At 43.5% G+C, this 13,863-nt stretch overlaps 1 protein-coding gene across 2 annotated transcripts in view; it reads left to right on the top strand.

Annotated features, from left to right (window-relative positions):
* The window catches only part of ELF2 (E74 like ETS transcription factor 2), a 144,302-nt gene that overhangs the window by 93,404 nt on the left and 37,035 nt on the right, over positions 1-13,863 (top strand). Inside the window, exon 1 of one of the 2 annotated variants that reach the window (XM_040331063.1) lies at positions 12,901-13,229. The exons of the other annotated variant lie outside the window; for it this stretch is intronic. Coding sequence (XP_040186997.1) covers positions 13,172-13,229 — 58 coding nt within the window. The 5' untranslated portion in view covers positions 12,901-13,171. Of the gene's footprint in view, positions 1-12,900; positions 13,230-13,863 lie in introns of those variants that run through there. 2 annotated transcript variants of the gene reach the window in all.

The following is a 13,863-nucleotide window of genomic DNA, read 5'->3' as shown; positions in this document are numbered from 1 at the left end:
GGTGGAGTTGGGTCATTGTTCATTGTGGTTTCTAACTGTATATTAGAAGCCTGAGTTTCCCATTAAAGTGTCTATCCGTTTTGAACCAGAGAACAGAGCCTGGTGTCTCGTTTCTGCGGAATCCATATGGGCCGTGTTCTTCTGCTGGATTGTGGAGTGTCGATAAGCTGTCGTGGGTTGGTGGAATGGAATATCGTAAACGGCGTTAACCCCTGACCGTTACACTGCCAAAACAGTTTTCTCCGTTTCAAAGCCGTGCCCTGTAGTTCTGCAGTCTGCTGACTCTGATCCACATACATACGCTGCGCCCGGCGCAGATGTAAGATACGCTACGCCGCTGTAACTTGGCTTTGGTTTGAATCCTCAACGAATTTGCGCCGTAAGTTACGGCGGCGTAATGTATCTCTTGCAGCGTAAGGGCGCGGAATTCAAATTGGGCGGGTAGGGGGCGTGTTTCATTTAAATGAAGAGCGTTCCCGCGCCGAACGAACTGCACCTGCGCCGTCCGTAAAAACTCCCAGGGTGCACTGCTCCAAATGACGTAGCAAGGACGTCATTGTTTTCAATGTGAACGTAAATGGCATCCAGCCCCATTCACGGACGACTTAGGCAAACGACGTAAATTTTTCAAAATTAGATGCGGGAACGACGGCCATACTTAACATTGAGTACGCCACCATATAGCAGCTTTAGCTATACGCCGGAAAAAGCCGAACGCAAACGACTTGTGACGGTCGGTCGTACGTTCGTGGATCGTCGAAAATAGCTAATTTGCATACTCAACGCGGATTACGACGGGAACGCCACCTAGCGGACGCCGAAAAATTGCATCTAAGATCCGACGGCGTACGAAGATGTACGTCTGTCGGATCTAACACAGATGCCATCGTATCTTGTTTTGTGGATACCAAAACAAAGATACGACGCACAAAATTTAAAATTACGCGGGGATCTGCCCCTCTGTGGCCATTTTTCCGAGAATATGAATGATAACACAAAAACTTTTCTTTCACTCATGGTTAGTGTTTGGCTGAAGCCATTTATTATTAATCAACTGCAGTTATTCTTATTAGATTATAATCACAAATGAAACTACACAAATTACCCTATTCAAAAGTTTACATACCCTAGTTCTTAATACCGTGTATTGCCCCCTTTGACATCAATGACAGCTTGAAGTCAATTGTGGATGAGGCTCTTTATCTCCTCAGATGGTAAAGCTGCCCATTCCTCTCGGTAAAAGCTTCCAGTTCCTGTAAATTCTTGGGCTGCCTTACATGAGCTGCACGTTTGAGATCTCCCCAGAGTGGCTCAATAATATAGAGGTCAGAAGACTGAGATGGCCACTTCAGAACTGTCACTTTATTCTGCTGTAGCCAATGGCAGGTTGACTTGGGCTTGTGTTTTGGATCATGGTCATGTTGGAATGTCCAAGTACGTCCCATGCGCAGCTTCCTGGCTGATGAATGTAAATGTTCCTCCAGTATTTTTTGATAACCTACTGCATTTATCTTGCCAATAATTTTGACCAAATTTCCTGTGCCTTTGTAGCTCGCACATCCCAAAACATCAGCGATCCATCTCTGTACCTTTCACCATAGGCCTTGTTGACTCTTCAAATGTAGCGTTTATGGTTGTGGCCAAAAAGCTAAATTTTGGTCTTATCGCTCCAAATGATTTTGTGCCAGAAGGTTTGAGACTTGTCTCTGTGCTGTTTGGTGTATTGTAAGCGGGATACTTTGTGGCATTTGCGTAGTAATGGCTACTTGAAACGACCACACCACATATTTTCAGAGAGTCCTGTATTTCACCTGAAGTTATTTGTGGGTTTTTCTTTGCATCCTGAACAATTTTCATGGATGAAATTTTAGTTGGTCTACCTGACCGTGGTTTGGTTTCAACAGAACCCCTCATTTTCCACTTCTTGATTAGCGTTTGAACACTACTGATTGGCATTCTCAATTCCTTGGATATCTCTTTATATCCATTTCCTGTTTTATACAGTTTAACTACCCTTTTCCGCAGATCTTTTGACAAGTCTTTTTGCTTTCCCCATGACTCAGAATCCAGAAACGTCAGTGCAGCCCTGGATGAAAGATGCAAGTGTCTGTTAGGCTGGGTTCACACTACGATTTTCCCGTCCATCAGCCGCATACGATTTATATGAAAAAACGTATGCGGCTGAAACGGACGTAAACGTATGGAACCGCACATATGTGCGTTTTCCATTGACTTTAATGTTAAAAAAAAACGTATGCGTTTGCCATACGGTTTCAAAAACGGCAGCAAAACCGTGGTTGAACACGGTTTTGCGTACTGTTAAAAAACGTTTTGCCAGCAAATCGTACGCACCCGGATGCATCTGAGTGCATACGATTTGCAATGCATTGTCTATGTATGCGTTTCCCGTACGGGCCCGTACGTTTTCAATACTGAAATCGTATGCGGCTGACGGACAGGAAAATCGTAGTGTGAACCCAGCCTTAGGAGTCCAGAAATGCATTGACCTTTTATACAGACACACTAATTACAAGCAAACATATCACAGGTGAGGATGGTTACCTTTTCATAGCCATTCAAACCCCTTTGTGTCAACTTGTGTGCATGTTATCAGGCCATAATCGCCATGTAGACTTTTAAACAGTATGTAAACTTTTAAACTGTGTAATTTGGGTAGTTTGTTGTCATTTAAAAAGAGTAAAAACTATTGATTGATAATAAATGGCTTCAGCCAAACACTATCCATGAGTTAAAGAATTTTTTTTTATGTTATCATTCATATTCTCTGAAAAATGACCAAGAAAGCATAAATTCTGTAAACCTATGAGCACAACTGTATATACAATTTTTTGTTTAGCTAAACGAATGCAGTTGGAGTGTAGACCTGTCAGGTTTTAGGGGTTCAGGGTGTTCAGAATGGTAAGTACTAGGGTTGTCCCGACACCACTTTTTTAAGACAGAGTACAAGTACCGATACTTTTTTTCAGGTACTTACCGGATACCGATACTTTTAATTTAATCTCATGTGAAAGTGGCACGTGTCAGTATTGTGTTTTTTTTTTTTTTTACAATGCTTTCTTCTTTGGGGGGGGGGGCATGTGGGGACACTGTCGGTGTTTTTTTTTTATTATTCACAACAACCAACAAAAAATTATTTATTGCAATTTTTATTTTTTTTTATCGGCCCTGTTGGGGAGCTATGGTGAGATATCAGGGGTCTTAACAGACCTCTGACATCTCCCCTTTGAGACAGAGAAAGGGACTAGGGACACATATTCCCCAGTCCCTTTCTCAGCAGACTTGGCTGCACTGAAAATGAAAGGAGAGAAGACAGCGGCTTCTCTTCATTCATTAACTGAGACATTGGAATCACAGGAGGTTACAATGTTTCAGTTATGTGAATGGTCAGAGTCAGTGATCACTTTCAGATCACATTCAGAAAACCAAAGGAGCCGGGTTTTGCCAGCTCTCCACCCTGAGAGACCAAGGGGGACAGATGCACGGAGGGGGACAGATGCATGGAGCAGCATGGAGAAGGACGGATGGGGACTGGAGGAGGATAGGGGACAGTCAGCGGTGATCGTGTGTGGGAGAGAAGCACCAATCAGTGCTGAAAGCCGCGGCGGGGGGGTTTGAGAGAGAGAATCGGCTGTGGCTGTCAGACTTTTAAATCTATACAGGGTGATCAGTGCTTGTAACTCCTCCACAGCACTGATCACCCTGACTGCCCAGGTATCGGGTGAAGTATCGGAGCATTTGCCCCGAGTACAAGTACTCGGGCAAATGCTCGGTTTCGGTACCGATGCCGATACTAGTATCGGTATCGGGACAACCCTAGTAAGTACAATTAAAGTGGTTGTAAAGGCACACGATCCAGCGATGTCCACGAGAGCCATGCCTCTCTCGGGACTCGCACTCCTGATTGGCCTTTGTCAGCAGCTGGAGGCATTGGCTCTAATTGCTGTCAATCACTACCAGTGAGCCAATCAGAAGTCAGAAGGGGTGGGGCCAAGTCACGGCTCCATGTGTGAACGGACACACAGAGCCATGGGTCGGGAGTGTGCCTGCATAAATGCCCCAAAGCAAGCTTCTTGCTATGGGAGCACCCGGCAGGAGCCAGGAGCACGGGTGTGGAACCCAAGAAGAGGAGGATCCAGGCTGCTCTGTGCAAAACCACTGCACAGAGCAAGTAAGTATAACATGTTTGTTGTTTTTTTTATTTTTTTTAAACAAGGCTTTAATATTGTATTAAAGCGCTTTTGGTTGACTGCTTATTTACAGTTTTGAAAATTTGTGTTGTTTTATTCAAAGATTAATTCTCAGTTATTTGGGCACTATGGTTATTACTAATCAATCCTACCCATGCTGGCATAATTAAAGTTTTTCAGCTAACTTAACCACTGGAAGGTTTCACCCCCTTCATGATCAGGCCATTTTTTGCGATGGGCACTGCGTTGATTTAACTGAAAATTGCGCGTTCATGCGACGCTGTACCCAAACACAGTGGTCACACAAGTCCATTTCTTTCTCCACAAAGCAACCTTTTTTTTGTGGTATTTGATCACTTCTGCGGTTTTAATTTTTTGCGCTATCAACAAAAGTCTGACAATTTTGAAATAAAAAAAAATACTTTTTACTTTCTGCTATAAAACATATCAGTTAAAGAAATTTGATTTTAAATTTATTTTTTTATCAATTTAGGCTAATATGTATTCTCCTACATTGGTTAAAAAAAATTCAATAAGCGTATATTGATTGGTTTTCGCAAAAGTTATCACGTCAACAAACAATGTGATATTTATATGGCATTTTTATTTTTACTAGTTATGGCGGCGATCAGTGATTTTTAGTGGGACTACGACATGGCGGGGAACAGATCGGACACGAAGTGACACTTTATGGGGACCAGTGACACTAATACAGTGATTGGTGCTAAAAAAAATGCACTGTCACTGTACTGACACTGGCAGGGAAGGGGTTAACATAAGGAGGACAAAGGGTTAAGTGTGCTCTTAGGGGGTGATTTCTAGTGTGGGCAATGGCTTAACTGGAGGAAAACAGAAATCCATGTTTCTTAGCAGAAACACAAGACCTCCAATTTCCTCTTTGACAGAACGGCGGACTGCCATTCTACCTCTCCTGTGAACGATTGGCAGGTCTCGGCGGCCGATGGACCCACTGATTTGTTTCCGCTGTGCCCTAGACCCCAAAGAGGAAACAACGTACAGGAACCTTGTTGCGTGCAGCCATCCTGCCCTGCTGCAGTAAATGTGCAGTGGGCGGTCTGGAAGCAATAAATGTCCTTTTCATATTATCACTCTGTACACTACAGCACATACTGTGTGTTTTTGTGTATTGAAGTTTATTGCATTAGTAAACCCAATTCATTTTGTCAAGGCACCTCCAACATATGAAAACAAATTAAATGAAGGTCCAGTACCATTTTTTTTTTCAGAGCAATGCACTGAATTTGTATCTGTGCATTTCAGTGCACTTCAACATAGGTGCATTCTAGAGCACTGTAGATGTGTCATGGTGTGAACGAGCCCTTGGCCCCCCATTTAACCATTTCCTTGCATTACAAAGGTTTGACATATCTTAAGGAAATTGTACAGTGATTTCACAATTAAATTGTAACCTGCTTGGTCAGCTTAGGATGTATTGTCAGTGTGTAGATATAGTGGAGAGAATGCTAGTATAATACATAGATTGTAAAGGTTTCTGGTACAAATTATATGTTAAAGATGCAGTAAACCCTGATGCATATTAGCCCATTATGTGACACTTACCTGCAAAAGAATCCGGCAATGTCCCCACTGTCTCCTCTTCATTCCGGGGTGCGGACTCCGGCGCTGTGATTTGCCGGAGCCGCATTACGTCACTCCCGCGCATGCGCACGAGAGCCGCAATTCACGGCACAGGCTGGGGAAGAAACGGCACTTAGTTTCGGCATGTGCCGTTAACATTTGCGGTGGACTACAAGTTTAATATCTCCTAAACGGTGCACGTTTAGGAGATATTTCCACTACCTATAGGTAAGCCTTATGCTAGGCTTACCTATAGGTAGAAGTAGTGCTCCGGTTGGAAGTGGGAAACGCGTACAGTATCTGTCAAAACCAGGAACCCGCGAGGCAGGGGGGAGGAGGCAAACAAGCGGAGCGTCTCCATTTTGGGTGAGGTTCCGCTTTAAGTTCTGTGGATGATGATATTTTATTTCCCTCACATTTAATTGCCCTTGCAGGAGCATCAATCTCTTTCATCAATAATTTCAACATTAAAATCAATATCAAAAATAGAAAACCACAACACGTACATTTATCCCCAATTATTCTTACTCTATTGGTGTAGTTTATCCCCTCCATTTGCCCTCTCTGTCTGTAGGCCGTCATAGGATTCCTTATCCAACTTGCCCATATCTTTCCTTGTGTCCTCTATTGCAATATGCCTCTCTGTATAATGGTAGATTACTATTTACCACATTTTTCCAGTGGATCAATGAGGGGGCCTCAGCCTTTTTCCAGTTTAGCACTATTGTTTTCCTTGCATAGAAAAGCAATAAACCCACCTGTGTTCTTTTTACTGTTGAAACAATATCTTTTCCTATCAATCCTAATAGGTATATAGTCGCCTTCTGATCCTGTTGTTGCAATTACTCTCAGTACCTCCTTACAAAATATCGCTATCTTTGGACAAGTCCAAAATATATGTATAAAATTCCCCAGAGTGCCTACACATCTACCAACAATCCTCTGGGCTTGACGGAAATATCTTATGTAATTTATACGGCGTGTAATAACTTCTATGTGTTATCTTGAACTGTATCGGCCTATCACAAAGTGATATCAGTATCCGTTGTGAATTTCTCCAGATCTCCTTTACCAGTTCTGGAACATCTTTCCCAGCATTCCCTAAGTTTACTCATATCTGATGGTACTATCTTTAATAGGTGTGTATAGAGAACTGAAATTGCCTTCTTTTCGCATTTCTTCCTGATCGTTTATTTTAAATCTGATTCTAATATTTAAGGTATGCCATCAGGAAACTGGGCCGATAGGGCATGTGCCAGCTGTCTGTATCGAAAATTATAACTCTCTGGTATATTCTTGTCTTGTTTTATTTCTACGAATGAGGCAATTCTATCTTCCTTTATTACCTGCGATGACTTTTTAATTCCAAATTTGGTCAATGCCCCAGGCTCGAGCATGGAGTCCAGATGTGAGAGCTCTGGGTTCCTCCATAATGGAGTATTTGGGTATATCCTAGTACTTAATTGCCCCTCTTTTCCTAGCCCCACTTTCCATGTTTTGATTGTGGTTCATATTTAGATTTCAGCCCACGATATGGTAGTGTTTGAAGTGCTTCCACCAAGCCCACTACTGCAGCCTCTAACATTGTGGCAGGATTATTTTTATCCAGATTCAGCCATCCCCTTACTACTGCCAGCTAAGCCGCTAGGAAATATCCATATATATCTGGAAATGCCAGTCTCCCCTGTAGCGTTGGCTTCATAAGTGTGGCTATTTTGACGCTAGCTGTTTTGTTCTTCCATATAAACCTGGAGAACATACTTTGCAACTGCTGAAAAAAACTTTTTGGTAGCCATTGTGGGGAGTTTCTAAATAGATATATAACTTAGGAACAATCTTAATTTGTATTAAGTTGATACAACCCAGCAGGGATATAGGTAATGCCTCCCAGGCTCTTCATTTTTTCTTAACTTATTATACTACAGGCTCGAGGTTTAATGTTCGAAATTCTTCAGCTCGTCGAGATATTCTTATACCTAAATATTTAACTTCTGTTACCCATTTTAATGGTGTATTCACTGCTGCTGTTTCACGTGCGCCTTGATCTATCGTAAATAATATGGACTTATCCCAGTTTACTTTTAATCCCATGAACACCGAAAAATTATTCAGCAATTTCAGAGCTCCCATCTCTCAAAAACAACAACCTATCGTCGGCATATAATGCTACTCTTTCTTCTAGCTCCCCTATACGGAGCCCTTGCACGTTTGGAGAAGTCCTAAGTGCCTCTGCCACCGGCTCTATCGCTATCGCAAAAAGAGCCGGCGACAGGGGACATCCCTGTTTCGTGCCTCTATTAAACTGGAAAAAAGCTGAGTCTCCCCCCCCCCAGTTTAACTACTGACATGGGTTTATTGTATATAGTTTGAATCCTTTTAATGAAAACTATTGGGAAGCCCATCCGCCTGAGTATTTCCCACAAAAAGGGCCATTCTATGGTATCGAATGCCTTCTCTATGTCTAGTGAAGCCACTGTTCTCGATCCTTCATGTATATGGTGTGTATGTATGTTTGTATATAATCTCTGTACATTAATATCCGTTGTTCTCCTTGGCATAAAGCCTGTCTGGTCTGAATCTATAATAGTTTGTAATAGGGGTTGTAATCTTAATGTTATTATTTTAGTCAGTATCTTAAAACCTATATTTATTACTGCTATTGGCCTATGTGATGCACATCGTTTTGGATCCTTTGTTTCTTTATATATAAGTGTTATATGTGCCCGTTTCATTGAATCCGGCAGAATCCCCCCCCATTAGCCCACGAGTATCGTCTTTATCGGCGTATAACGCACACTTTTTTCCCCTTAAAATCAGGGGAAAATCGCGGGTGCGCGTTATATGCTGATCCCCGCTGTCTCTGAGCGCCAAAGACCGAGCTGAGTGTACTGCACACTCGGCTATGCTCAGCTCCGCCCGCAGCCACGTGAGAGGAGCCGAACACACCGGAAATCCGGCTCTGCACAGCTCAAAAGAGGCGCCAAACTCAAACATACAACGCTGCAACCCCCGGCAGACGGACACCGACAAGGCTGGACGGACCCTGCGCAAGGCCGCAGACGGACCCTGGACAAGGCCGCCGATGGACGCCGGGCAAGACAGCAGACGGACACCGACAAGGCTGAGCATTCAAAATTTACTTTTTTTCCTTAAACTTCCCTTCTAAGCTTGGGGTGCGCGTTATATGCCGGCGCGTGGTATACGCTGATAAATACAGTATATACTTCAAGTTTTGGAGCTACTATTATTCCATATTTTTTATAGAACTCCATGGGTATTCCCTCTGGGCCTGGCGATTTCTCCCCAGGGAACATATGTATTATCCTCATAACCTCTTCACTTGTGGATGATGATATATTTAAAGATGTTGTAAACCCATGAAAAAAAAAACTACAACACAAAGGCATAATGAGTTAGTATGCATAGCATACTAGCTCATTATGAAATGCTCACCTTAGATCGAAGCCCCGTAGCGGTCCCCATACACAGATGGATGGAGGAATCTCCCACTTTTTCCATTGGATTATAGAAAATCTGCAGATAATCTATAGGTGTATGGCCAGTCTAACACTTGGCAATACAAACATGGAAAATATCTTCCAGCAATGAATATATGTTTGTATCTACACAATAGGAAATAACAGAAAGTGTGTAGGACCAGACAAAAAAGTTTCTCCAAAATAAAAACAAGTCTGCGTCATATCTTGAGTTCAAACCATATATGTAGTCCCATGCTGGGATATATAGGGATATCATATATTGAGTTTAAACCAGATGGTGTTCTAGATTGAAGACTAAATATCCACCAGACCTCTCTTTCCAGCAGTTTGCGGTGGAAATCTCCACCCCTTGGTGTTTTTTTTTAACTTTTTCAAAACCACAAAATGAAAAAGATCCCATGTGACCAGAATGTTCATATTTAAAATGTCTGGAGACATTGGATAGACCCTTATGCTTAACATAGGAGGCCCCATGGAAATGCTCACGGATTCTGATTCTCATAGGTCTAGACGTACAGCCAACATACTGTAATTTACAAGATGTATTTTCTATTACGTAAATTATATTATTGCTGTTGCAGGTAACAAAATCCTTTTGACAAAGCCTCTGCCAGTCGCACAAGAGACAACAGCTTTGTGGATTCTGGCATGTTTATCACAAAAGCGGCAGGTGCAAGTGTTGCAGGGGTATGATCCCGTAGCACGCAGCCAGGTCCCTCCCTGTATGCCAAGATGAACAATACAAACTAGGGGACAAGACACTGCCCTGGGTACTGGCTCGTGGCTAGAAAATCTACATCCTGAAGAAATGTCAGATGCCAAATCCTGATCTATGTTTAGGATAGGTACAGTAAAGGTTTTGAAATGATATTTTTTACAGATCCAAAATCTGGGCAATATGTGGTCACAAAAGTGACAGGATTATATGCACCAGCACCATGGACAGAGCCCTACCCCCAATGTAATGCACCATCTAAAAGCTTAGATCTGTTCTTGGCAGCAACAATATGAATCGCTTTATCTGCCATCTTTTGTACCTACGCTCTCTGAGCCTATGTGTGTTGTTACTGTATTCCCTTTCAAAACTGGACTCTTCAGAGCGATTTTCATCTAGCGCTAATGCATTCACCAATGGGTATTGACTAAATGGTGTGTGTGCCGGGTGACAACTGCTCGCAAGAAGCAATCAGTTCCCAGCGTATTCCTTGTGGAATGTATATGTATGTGTATGTATCTCGCTACTACCTGCCATCACCCACAAGAACAATATCCCAAAAATTTATAGTATTGGCATTATGCTTAAATTATGCCCTAAATCGCTTCCTTTACCCTAGTGCAGTCCTCCTTCACTTACCTCATCCTTCAATTTTGCTTTTAAATGTCCTTTTTTTTCTTCTGAGAATCCCTCACTTCCTGTTCTTCGGTCTGTAACTACACGCAGTAATAGGAGGCTTTCTCCCTTGTGTGGAGAAAGCCTCTTGAGGGGGTGAGCAGGAGTGTCAGGATGCCCACTAACACACAGCCCCTTTCTCTATATGCAAAGTAGAGAGTGTCCTGACACTCCTGCTTGCCCCCCCCCCAAGAGGCTTTCTTCACACCAGGGAGAAAGCCTCGCATTACTGTGTGGAGTTAGACAGAAGAACAGCAAGTGAGGATTTCTCAGAAGAAATAAGGACATTTAAAAGCAAAATTGAAGGAGGACTGCACTAAGGTAAAGGAAGCTATTTAGGGAAAATACATTTTTCCTTTACAAACCCTCTAAACTCCAAATTGAGGGAATTGTTGTTCATGTGGTTTAGTCAAAGATTGTATGGCTCAGAACAGTGGGAAACAAAGTCTTACTTTGAAAGTTGGCAGTCAGGGTTTCCAAGCTGAGGTGTCCTCCCACACACCAATAGACAAACGGTCATCGAGTAAAAGAAGCAGCCGGCAACTCCTTTAAGGGGAACCCCTACCCATGCCCCTAATCTTATGTTTTTTTATTGGGTTATGCACAAAAAACGTATTTGCACCCAGCGATCCAGGGATGCTCTGTACTTCCATCTTTTCTGATGTCATCTGGGAGCTGACTGTCTCCTCTGGGCTTTGCAGCTGCCCTCTGATGACAAGCATCCAGTACATCATCGGTGTTCACTGCTGCAAGGCTCAAGGAAAGACAGTTGGACCCTAATCATTCATTTGTCATAGGGTACCCCAAGGCCTCCTGGGATGTGTGACGCAGGTATCCCAGGAGGCTGCAGGCGATTTAATACATCATTCTTACCTAGGCGTGAATCCAGAGAATGTGAGGGTTTATTGAAAAAGGATGGTATAAAAAATATCTTGTATAGGAGGAGGTAGAAGTGGAATGACAAAATGTGGGGGGGTGTGATGGTCCCCTTTTAACCGTGTGCCGACCCTATAATATATATAGGCAAGGCGGCTCTCCTGCGCAGGATTAGGTACCTAGTACGTGATCCTGAGCTTCTGGGTCTGGGGTGTGCCTCAGTGGGTCGGGCGGACTCTATGTCCGCCAGGACACAGGCAGAATGGTAGTCTGCCTATGTAAACAATGCAGACTGCTGTTCTGTCACTACAGAAGACATGGATCCTGTGTCTCTGTTAAAGGGGTTGTAAAGGTACAATTTTTTTTCCCCTAAATAGCTTCCTTTACCTTAGTGCAGTCCACCTTCACTTACTTCATCCTTCCATTTTGCTTTTAAATGTCCTTATTACTTCCTGTTCTTCTGTCTGTAACTACACACAGTAATGCAAGGCTTTCTCCCCGGTGTGGACTACAGGAGAGTCGGGACACTCTCTACATTGCAGATAGAGAAAGGAGCTGTGTGTTTAGTGGGCGTCCTGACTATGAAAAATAAATTGTACCTTTACCACCCCTTTAAGCAGGGGCACCAATCAATGCCTTTCCAAAGTACAAGCACCTCCCACAGAATCCCAAGCACAGGTAAGGCTCACAGTTAACCCCTTGATTGCAACTGATGTTAATTCCTTAACAGCTAGTGTCATTGGTACAGTGACGGTGCATATTTTCTAGCGCTGATCACTTTATTAGTGTCAGCGGTTCCCAAAAAAGGGTCACTTGGTTCCAATTTGTCCACCGCAATGTCGCAGTCCATTATATATCCCATAGTTTGGTTTGCTCAATACATTATGTGTTATAGCATCTACAATCAATATACACTTATTGGGATTTTTTTACCAAAAAATGTAGCAGAACACATATTGTGCTAAATTTATGAAGAGATTTGATTTTTTCCATTATTTTTTTTTTATTGGATATGTATTATAGTAAAAAATATTGTTTCTTTTATCAGTCATTTTTTGATTATAGCGCAAAAAATAAAAACTGAAGAGGTGATGAAATACCAAAAGAAAGCTTTATTTGTTGGAAAGAAAGGACATCAATTTTATTTGGGTACAGCGTTGCATGACTGGGAAATTGTCAGTTAAAATAACGCAGTGTTGTATCGCCAAAAAAAATGGCCTGGTCCTTAAGGGGGTAAACATTCTGGAGCTGAAGTGGTTAAAAGCATAATGTTTTTGTAAAACTTTTTTTCCCCCTATAAAGTGGGTGATTGGTGTGTAGGCAGAGTGTATCTGCTATTGGCCGGTGTGTGGATGTTGCTGTATGAGGAGGAGTGTGCTGTGTGCTGGTGAAGGGCAGCACTTCCTGTGTGTACGCGGAGGGATCAGGCGGCGGATACACACGGCTGGCAGTGTAGTGAGCGGCGGATTGCAGCCGTGCTCTTCCTGTAGTTGGCGGAAGGATCCGCGTTCCTCCTCCCCCCTCGCACTGTGTCTGTATCCCCGCTTCCTCCTCTACACTGCTGGGTCTCAATGTGAAGCACAAGCTACGGGATAAACATGGCGACTTCGCTGCATGAGGGATCCACCAATCAACTCGATCTGCTGATTAGAGCCGGTAAAGCGAGCCCGGGGCATGCATGCAATCGAGGGGAGGGGGGAGCAGGATTGCGGGCGGCTCCGGCGAGCATGCACGAGCACCCCGGCCCTGTGTGCAGGACACTAGCTGGGGTGTTAAGGGGGTGGGATGGAGGTGCGCACGTTGTGCTTGCAGGGAGCGATGGAGGCCACGTTAGGAAGTGTGATCACCTTGGCTGGACATGGGAGGAGGAGGATGAGGCCGACATGTGTGATGGGAGTGCAGCCTGCAGTGCTGCTGGGATTCTGAAACCAGGAAGTGTGTCAGATTGTTGTCTGTGCCACGCTGTCTGCATGATCGCTGGGCTCAGCTCTCTCCGGGCGGATTCTGAGGGCAGCACAGGGCTGGATCTCTTGTATACAGCTCATCACTGATCGCTGCACACTGGTGTCCTCCACTAATGTCACCCCGATCTCTGTTATCATTTGTACAATGCACATCCCACATCCCGTCTATGTGATCATCACCACGCATGACGTGCAGTGCGCCCGGGATGTTATTGTCCGTGTGTGTTTGTATACATGTCTGTCTAATCGAGGGGCTCATACTGATAAATCTGGCCTGCAGACCCTGATTGGTGTGTGTAGATTTAGGTATTGTCTGATTGTAATCG

The sequence above is a fragment of the Rana temporaria genome, chromosome 1 (assembly GCF_905171775.1).
Source record: "Rana temporaria chromosome 1, aRanTem1.1, whole genome shotgun sequence".
Taxonomy (NCBI): Eukaryota; Metazoa; Chordata; class Amphibia; order Anura; family Ranidae; genus Rana; species Rana temporaria.
This window is presented reverse-complemented; position numbering and strand designations above follow the sequence as displayed.